At 44.0% G+C, this 9,781-nt stretch overlaps 1 protein-coding gene across 1 annotated transcript in view; it reads right to left on the bottom strand.

The window, feature by feature from the left end:
- Window positions 1-6,051: 6,051 nt before the first annotated feature.
- The window catches only part of LOC109923652 (endoplasmic reticulum protein SC65-like), a 149,748-nt gene continuing 146,018 nt past the window's right edge, over window positions 6,052-9,781 (bottom strand). The window contains exons 6-7 of the mRNA XM_048614428.1: window positions 9,136-9,219; window positions 6,052-7,644 (exon numbers count right to left, since the gene is read on the bottom strand). Coding sequence (XP_048470385.1) covers window positions 7,495-7,644; window positions 9,136-9,219 — 234 coding nt within the window. The 3' untranslated portion in view covers window positions 6,052-7,494. The remainder of the gene's footprint in view (window positions 7,645-9,135; window positions 9,220-9,781) is intronic.

The following is a 9,781-nucleotide window of genomic DNA, read 5'->3' as shown; positions in this document are numbered from 1 at the left end:
GACGTTTCAGGTCTAGACCCTTCTTCAGAAGAAGGCCTTTTGTAGAGTGATGTGCTCTTCCTGTTGGATGTGGGAGATTAGGGAGAGTTTTCATGTTGTTGATGATTTTGTCTGCAGGAAGATAGTGAGAAAAGACTGTGACAGTTGGGAAAAGGAGTAAGTCAAACAGTCAGGGCAGGCAGGAAGAAAGCAGAGAACGAGGTAGGACTGATAAATTAAACTGCATTTATTTCAATACAAGAGGCCTAACGGGTAAGGCAGATGAACTCAGGGCACGGTTAGGAACATGGGACTGGGATGTCATAGCAATTACAGAGATGTGGCTCAGGGATGGACAGAACTGGCAGCTTAATGTTCCAGGGTATAGATACTATAGGAAGGATAGAACAAGGAGCAAGAGTGGAGGGGGAGTGGTGTTTTTGATTAGGGATAACATTACGGATGTACTTAGGGAGGAGATTCCAGGGAATACGTTCAAGGAAGTTGGAGTGAATCAGAGGGAGGCTGAGAGTCATCACAGCAGAATTCTGGGAGACATCACCACAGCCATCACAACTGTGCAACAGGGCAGAGACAACCTGGTGTCAAGGTGTGGGTTAAACCCGAAACACTACATTGGTGTTTCCCACTCTCCCTCTTCCTCCGGCCAAAAAAAAAAGTAAGGAAGATGACTGGGAAGGTAAAGGTGGACAAGGGAGTAGCCATTAAGAGAGTGGGCCAGTGTTCGAGTGGAAGTGCTGAGGCATTTGCTTGAGAGATTTTGGCGTGAGGAGGCTGTGCAGGGGTACAGGTTAGGGCTCTTTAACTCTACTTTCTTTGTGCCTATACTGAAGGCAGTGGGGACGTCAGTTAGGGCAGTGGCATGCTCCTCTTGCAGAGTGTGGGAGATCGGGGAGACTTCCAGTGTCCCTGATGGCTACACCTGTGAGAAGTGCACCCAGCTGCATCTCCTGACAGACCATGTTAGGAAACGGAAGCTGGAGCTGGATGCACTCAGGATTATTTGGGGTGCAGAGAACATCACTGATAAGAGCTATAGTGAAGTGATCACCCCTAAGGTGCAGGCTGCAGGGAGCTAGGTGACCACCAGAAGACGTAAGAGGGGAAAGCAGATAGCGCAGGGTTCTCCTGTGGCCATTGCCCTCAATAACAGGTATAGCACTTTGGATACTGTTTGGGGGTGTGGGATTGTGACCTTTCAGGGGGTAGCAGCAGCAGTTGGATCAGTGGCGCTGTGATCGGCTCAGAGGGAAAGGGTGCCGTCAGACACAATGATACTGATAGAAGACTTAGCTGTGAGAGGGACAGACAGGAGATTCTGTGGATGCTGAAGAGACACCAGGATGGCGTGTTGTCTCCCAGGTGCCAGGGTCAAGGATGTCTCTGAGCGGTTGCAGAAGATTCTGAAGGGGGAGGGTGAACAACCAGAGGTCATTGTGCACATCGGTACAAATGACATAGGGAGACAAAGGGATGGGGTCCTGTGAGGGAGTTAGGTAAGAAGTTAAAAAGCAGGACCTCAAGGGTAGTGATCTCCGGATTACTCCCAGTGCCAAGCGCCAGTGGGGATAGAAATATAAAGATAGGCCAGATGAATGCGCGGCTGAGGAGCTGGTATAGGGGACAGGGTTTTCATGTCTTGGATCATTGGGATCTTCTGGGATAGAGGTGACCTGTACAAGAGGGACAGGTTGCACTTGAACTGAGGGGATCCAATATCCTCATGGGGAGATTTGCCAGTGTTACCCGGGAGGATTTAAACTAGTTTGGCAGAGGGGTGGGATGAGAGAGGGGCCATCGAAAAGTCAGGGGAAAATACATTAGCCATCGAGAGCGCATTTACTATTCAGGATAGCCAGAGGCACAGTAAAGGGAGGGAAAAGACGTCTGGTTTAAATTGCATTTATTTCAACGCACGATGCCTGACTTGTAAAGCAGATGAGCTCAGAGCATGGATTTGGTCTGGGGACTAGGACATTAGAGCCATAACAGAAACATGGCTGAGAGAAGGGCAGGACTGGCAGCTCAATGTTCCTGGATACAGAAGCTACATGTGTGGGAGAAGTACAAGTAAGCGAGGAAGGGGAGTTGCCCTTTTGATAAGGGCGGAGATAACAACAATGCTTACAGAGGATATTTTCAAGCAGTCATCAAGTGAGGCCATATGGTTAAAAGTTAGAAACAAGAAGGGGATGGTCACTCTGTTGGGACTGTATTATAGCCCCCCAAATAGGCAGTAGGTACTAGAGGAGCAGATGTGTAGCGAGATTGCAGATAGCTGTAGGAGTATTGGTTGGAGATTTTAATTTCCCCTGTATTGAGTGGGCCACCCAGTGTAAGAGGTCCGGATGGCGTGGAATTTGTCAAATGTATCCAAGAAAGTTTCCTAAATCAATATGTAGGGAGCCTATAATTGACATCCTCCTAGGAACTGAGTTTAGGCAAGTGACTGAAGTATCACTTGGAGAGCGCTTTGGGTCCAGTGACCGTAACTCTCTTAGTTTTAACATAGTTATGAAAAAAAAAGGACAGGTCCACAGGCTAAGGTGCTGAACTGGAACAGGGTCAATTTTGGAGCCATTAGGCAGGATCTAGCAGAGGTCGATTGAGTGAGTCTGTTTGAAAGAAAAGGAGTGACTTGCAAATGGGAGGCTTTTAAAACTGTGATATCAAGAGTCCAGGGACAGTACATCCCTGTCAGGGTGAAGGGAAAAGCTAGCAGGTTTAGGGATCCCTGGCTGACAAGGGATATTGAGGCTCTGGTCAGGAAAAAGAAGAAGGCATACATTGGGTTTAAGCTATCAAGCTCAAGTGAATCCCTAGATGCCTATAAAAAGTGTAAGAGCACACTTAAGAGGGAAAACAGAAGAGCAGAGAGATGGTATGAGATGGATCTGACAGATAAGGTTAAAGATAATCCCAAGAGGTTCTATAGCTATATTAAGAGAAAAAGGGTGCCTGGGGAGAGAATAGGTCCCCTTAAAGATCAGCATGGCCGTTTATGTGTGGAGACACAGGAGATGGGGGAGATTTTTAATGAATATTTCTCCTCAGTGTTTACTGAGGAGAGAATAATGGGTGCTAAGGAAACAAGTGGGGATGTTTTGTACCGCATACATATTACTACAGAGGAGGTGTTTGCAGCCTTGAAGCACATTAAGGTGATAATCAAGTCCATCCTCGGACGATGTGGGAGGTTAGGGAAGAAATTGCAGAGGCCCTTGCAGAGATTTTTGCTTCATCTTTAGCCACTGGTGAAGTTCGGGAAGACTGGAGGGTGGCTAATGTTGTTCCATTTTTTAAGACAAGCCACGGAACTACAGGCCAGTGAGCCTGGTAGTAGTCAAGTGGTAGGCAAGTTATTGGAGAGGATACTGAGGGACAGGATCAACCAACATTTGGTTAGTAAAGGTCTGATTTGGGATAGTCAGCATGGATTTGTGCGCGGGAAATCATGTCTGACAAATTTTTTAGAGTTTTTTAAAAAGGTAACTAAAAGGATAGATGAGGGTAGGGCAATGGATGTTGTCTACACAGACTTTAGTAAGGCCTTTGACAAGGTCAAAGGAGAATCCAAAGGGATTTTATAAATACATTAAGGACTAAAAAGGTAACTAGGGAGAGAATAGGGCACCTTAAAGTTCAGCAACATTGCCTATATGTGAAACTGCAGGAGATAGGGGTGATACTAAACAAGTATTTTGCATCAGTGTTTACTGTGGAGAAGGATATGGAAGATATAGAACATGGAGAAATAAATAGTGACATCTTGAAAAATGTCCCTATTACAGAGAGGGAGGTGCTGGATGTCTTAAAATGCATAAAGGTGGATAAATCCCTGGGACCTGATCAGGAGTACCCTAAAAACTCTGTGGAAAGCTAGGGAAGTGATTGCTGGGCCTCTTACTGAGATATTTGTATCATCGATAGCCACAGATGAGTTGCCAGAAGACTGGAGGTTGGCTAACGTGGTGCCACTATTTAAGAAAGGTGGGAAGGAAAAGCCAGGGAACTATTGACCAGTGAACCTGACATCAGTGATGTGCAAGTTTCTGGAGGGTATCCTGAGGGACAGGATTTACATGCATTTGGAAAGGCAGGGACTGATTTGGGATAGTCAACATAGCTTTGTGTGTGGAAAATCATGTCTCACTAATTTGGTGATGTTTTTGAAGAAATAACAAAGAGGACTGATGAGGGCAGAGCAGTGGATGTGATCCATATGGACTTCAGTAAAGGCATTTGACAAGGTTCCTCACGGTAGACTCGTTAGCAATATTAGATCACATGGAATACAGGGAGAGCTAGTCATTTGGATACAGAATTGGCTCAAATGTAGAAGACAGAGGGTGGTGGTGGATAGTTACTTTTCAGACTGGAGGCCTGTGACCAGCGGTGTGCCATAAGAATCGGAGCTGGGTCCACTGCTTTTCATCATTTATATAAATGATTTGGATGTGAACATAGAGGGTTTGATTGCTAAGTTTGCAGATGACACCAAAATTGGAGGTGTAATGTACAGCGAAGGAGGTTACCTCAGAATACAATGGGATCTTGATCAGATTGACCAATGGGCCGAGGAATGGCAGATGGAGTTTAATTCAGATAAATGTGAGGTGCTGCATTTTGGAAAGGCAAACCAGGGCAGGACTCATACACTTAATGGTTAGGGCCTGGGGAGTATTGCTGCACAAAAAGACCTTGGAGTGCAGGTTGAAATTGGAGCTGCAGGTAGATAGGAGAATGAAAAAGGCATTTGGAATGCTTGCCTTTATTGGTCACTGCACTGAGTATAGGAGTTGGGAGGTCACGTTGTGGCACAGGCGCATTGGTTAGACCACTTTTGGAATACTGCGTGCAATTCTGGTCTTCCTGCTATAGGAAGGATGTTGTGAAACTTGAAAGGGTTCAGAAGAGATTTACAAGGATGTTGCCAGGGTTGGAGGGTTTGAGCTATAGGAAGAGCTGAATAGGTTGGGGCTATTTTCCCTGGAGCATCGGAGACTGAGGGGTGACCTTACAGAAGTTTATAAAATCATGAGGGGCATGGATAGGGTAAATAGACAAGGTCTTTTCTCTGTGGGGGGGGGGGAGTCCAAAACTAGAGGTTTAAGGTGAGAGGGGAAGGGTTAAAAGGGACCTAAGGGGTAACGTTTTCACACAGAGGGTGGTGCGTGTATGAGCTGCCAGAGGAAGTGGTGGGGGCTGGTACAACTACAGCATTTAAAAGGCATCTGGAGGGGCGTATGAATAGGAAGGGTTTAGAGGGATATGGGCCAAATGCTGGCAAATGGGACTAGATTAATTTAGGATATCTGGTCAGCATGGACAAGTTGGACCAAAGGGTCTGTTTCCATGCTGTAAAACTTTATGACTGACTCCCAGTCTGTGCAATTAGTAGACTCTGTCGGGTTGGGTACCTAGACTGTGAACTATCACTGGGTTGAGAAGAGACATGAGGCAGGAAATGGTGGCATCACTTTTAAGATTCTCACTTCACACCCACTGTCCTGAGAGAGTGAGAGTTTAGGTGTGGGTAGTATGTAATTAATGAAAAGAAGCAGAAGAGAATGAAGGGACTTTATTTACTGGGAGTTATGATCTGACACAGTCTCTAAACAGGCAATGAAAACAGATTCAATAATAATTTACAAATGAGAATTGCATAAATAGCTACGCTTTGCAGGGTTCCAGCTGAAATGAGATTAATTGGAGAGCTCATTCAAATGAACAGTGCAGGCAGAATGGGACAAGTGGCCTCCTTCTGTGCTGAGATTCTATCAGTATCTGAGAGCAGATGGGGCAAGACCTTGAAACCTGGGAAGCCTCCCATTGGATAATGTACAAGGTGTGTGGACCGCTCTGTAGGATTCATCCCCCAATGAGATTCAATTCACTCCAAATGTGCGTGAGAGACAGAGTATGCGTGAGAGAGCGTGAGAGTGAATGCTATGGATGTAGAAACCTGTATCTGTTGCTCCCACATTCACAGAATCAGCTGCTCTCAGGAGTCCCCCAATTATGACTCAAAGAAGTTGACACAAACTCTGGTTTTAAAATACAAAATCTGACTTTTATTAAATTAATATATACTCTGCAGCCATCCAACACCAACACACCGACTGTACAGGTGAGAGAATTGAAAGATCCTATGTTGTTCACAGCCCACATCACAACACAGTTTGTTCCACCCCAGACAGGAGCTGCCCAGTTTCCACATGCTGACTATACACTTCCAGGTCAGTGCAGGAAACAACAACTCAGGAGGAAAATCACCAGTGTATTAACAGGAAATATTGTCGCCCTGTTTTCTTTCAAGATTTTAATTTATTAAAAAAAGAAAGACCCTGGCACTGGGGGGATAAAGGTTGTTTTATTGTGGCTCAAAGGTAACCCATTCTCACCTGTTCCCAGGGACAGGTGCAGATCTCACTCACTAACCCACAAGCAAACCCTGCAGAGGTCAAAGACAGAGTTACAGGGCCATCAATGTCTTTGCATCAGCTCATTCAGCCCAGGTTCCCAGCTACACCAGGACAGACCCAACAGTGGGAAACAGTGACAGTCAAAGAAAAAATTATTTGTAACAAATGAGATCAAAGTTCAATGTTCATTGCAGGAAAACATACCCCAAAGGCAACTCATTAAAACTCAGGTCTGGGTGAGTAAGAGGTTGAAATCACGTTCTCACCAGCACCAACAATTATAAACTCCCCACGTTTGTTATCTTGTGAAAGGTCACTGATATGGAAGTGACCTGCCTGGGACTAACAGGCATGGATGCTAAATGGAATTGGAAAAACATCTGAATGGGAAAAACATATAGTGCTACAGGGTGTGCGATGAATGGGTAGCTCTTTTGAAGAGCACGCACAGACACAATAGGGTTGAATGGCCTCATTTTGTGCTGCAAGATTCTGTAGATACAGGCTTTGACAGAGCAGATTACAGCAATGGACTAGGTACAAAGCTGCTGCAGAAAGAATACTGGGGAAAAGGGCTCTTTTATTCCTTGTATAAAAGCAAAATACTGCGGCTGCTAGAAATTTAAAATAAAAACTGCAAATACTCAGCAGATCAGGCAGTATCTGTGGAGAGAGAAACAGATATCTGAGTCCAATATGAATCTTCAGAATTGAAGGAACTTCTCAGCACATGCTGCCAGGCCTGCTGAATATTTCCAGGAATTTGTTCATATTTTATTACTCAACTTCTCTAAAAACATAAATAGGTGGACATTGAGGTTGATTAATATTGAGATTTTAAGAAAACCAGTGACATTTCAAAACATTTTCTTCCATCTTCAAGCACCTCTGATGATTGCACACTCTCTCTCTCACACATCCTATCCTTCCTGCCCAGTGTAAAGATTGCAGAGACATTAAAACACAAATTTCTCTCTCAATTCGTAATCTTTGGCCGTCACACTGATTTCCATCATCACACATGTACACACTAATGTCTGAGGTATTGGGTACATTGTCCAGTCTACATCTAATTAGATACATCGTCCAAATCTCCTTTCTGTTTTGGCTGCTGCCACCAATCAGCAAGGATGTCTTCCTCATAGTCACCTTCTCCCTCAAACTCTTCATCAGTTATATCTGCCTCACTCTGGGAAAATGCTTCATCCGACACTTCCATCTGTTAACAACATTGGAAAGTGAGTATTCGAGAAGCTGCCTTTCCACCTCTCAACTGGCATACAGAAAATCGACAAGAGAGATCTCACTCCTTTTTATATTTACCTCTAAGTGAAGGCCAATACAAGGCCAATTACAGAAAATAACATATGCAGTTCCAGGCAAAACGTGTGTGAGATTAGAAAGATTAAATTTCTATCGAGCTCACACAACATCCAGTCCTAAAGTGTTTCATGGTCAACAAAATACTTTTACAAGCATTGTCACTCTAGTAATGAAGGAAATTCAGCAGCTAATTTGTGCATAGCAAGCTCCCACAAGCAGCATTGTGTTAATGAGCAGATAATTATTTCTAGTGACGACTGTTGAGGGATAAACATTGACCAAGACACAGAGCAGAAAGTTCCTGCCCTTCTTCAAAATACAGCCATGGAACTTTTACATTTACCTCAGGGTTCAGACATGGTCTTGTTTATTGTTTCATCCAAGAGACACCCCTCCCTCGTCCCCAACACCCCTCCCTCGTCCCCGACATCCCTCCCTCACTGCCAAAAAGGGTATTAAATGGTTGACGAATTTAAACAAACTTCAATGTTTGAATTGTATTTTCTGAAGTTTAGGAAATCTGGTTGAGATTTTGTTTTATTTATTCATGGGCATTAATGAAATTAGTGGTGAGCTGCAAACAAGGAGAAATGTTGAAGTAATTATGAAAGGATCCCAATGACAGTGAAGGAACGGCATCTATCTCCAAGTCAGGATGGTGGGTGGCTTGGAGGGGAACTTGCAGGGGGTGGTGTTCCCATGTATCTGCTGCCCTTGTCCTTCTAGATGGAAGTGGTCATGGGTTTGGAAGGTGCTGTCTGAGGATCTCTGGTGAATTTCTGCAGTGCATCTTGTAGATAGTACACACTGCTGCTACTGAGCATCGGTGGTGGAGGGAGTGGATGTTTATGGATGTGGTGCCAATCAAGTGGGCTGCTTTGTCCTGGATGGTATCAAGCTTTGAAGTCTTAAAAAGGTTTGATAAGGGAGATAGAGAAATTATTTTCTCAGATGAAAGAATCAAAAACAAAGGATCATAAATCTTAAATTTAGAATCAAGACATCCTCCTGAAATCTGGGAGAATTTTAGAAAAAACATAGTGGAAATCATGTTTATCCCCCCTCAAAAGCTGTCTGTTCTGGGGATCAAGACAAAGATTTATAAATTTTTGCTGAGAAATGATATCTAGGGATATGGAGATAAGATGGCAGGGGCAAGGGTGGGAGAGAAGGAGAAGGCTGGGGCGAAGGGGTAAGGTGGGAGCAGGGAGTGGGGCTGGGGGGCAGGTGGAAGCAAGATACAATAAATCATGATCTAACTGAACGGAGAAATCAACAAAAGCAGCTGATTGGCCTCTGTCTGTTCCAACATTGCAACAAAGGTCAGCGAAACGGTTTAAATATTTCCTGGTTAGGAACATTTCCCTCACTAATCGACAAAACTCACCTCGTCATCTGACTGCAAGAAAGTATCTGCAAATTCCAGTAACTGAATCTGTTGCTGAGTCTGGTTATAATAGAGATGAGCATCCTGCAAACAGAAGGAAATGACAGAGTAGTTACACAATGAATCTGACTTCAGACATCAGCAACTTGTGAAAGAAGATCATTGATTCTCCAGTACGTTTCATAAATAGAAGCAGAGAGTATATATTCAAAGGAGTTATGTTAAATCTTTGTAAATTGCTGGTTTGGGCTCAGATGGTGTTCAATATTAAGCAGCTTTAGGAAGGATTTTCTAAAAACATGATGGTGTCAATATGGATTCAAGCCAGTTGCTAAGACAGATGTCAATACACCTTCCTATATGAAAAGGAAGTTTATTGACTACTCAGTCTTACACCTCCATCCAGCCCTAGACCTACCTTTTTTGAGTAACTTCAAATAAAGTCATTAACAAACTTAACAATGTGATTAAGCACACATTTACAGATAAAAGTTGAATGAAAATTGGTATTCAGAGGGATTGGGTATTCTTGTACATGAAACCAACGTAAACATGGAATCACCAGCAAATAAGAGATAACAAGGTGTAGAGCTGGATGAACACAGCAGGCCAAGCAGCATCAGAGGAGCAGGAAGGCTGATGTTTC

This window comes from Rhincodon typus, chromosome 30, assembly GCF_021869965.1.
Source record: "Rhincodon typus isolate 14 chromosome 30, sRhiTyp1.1, whole genome shotgun sequence".
NCBI lineage: Eukaryota > Metazoa > Chordata > Chondrichthyes > Orectolobiformes > Rhincodontidae > Rhincodon > Rhincodon typus.
The sequence above is the reverse complement of the archived record's forward strand: the minus strand, read 5'-3'. Positions and strand labels throughout refer to the sequence as shown.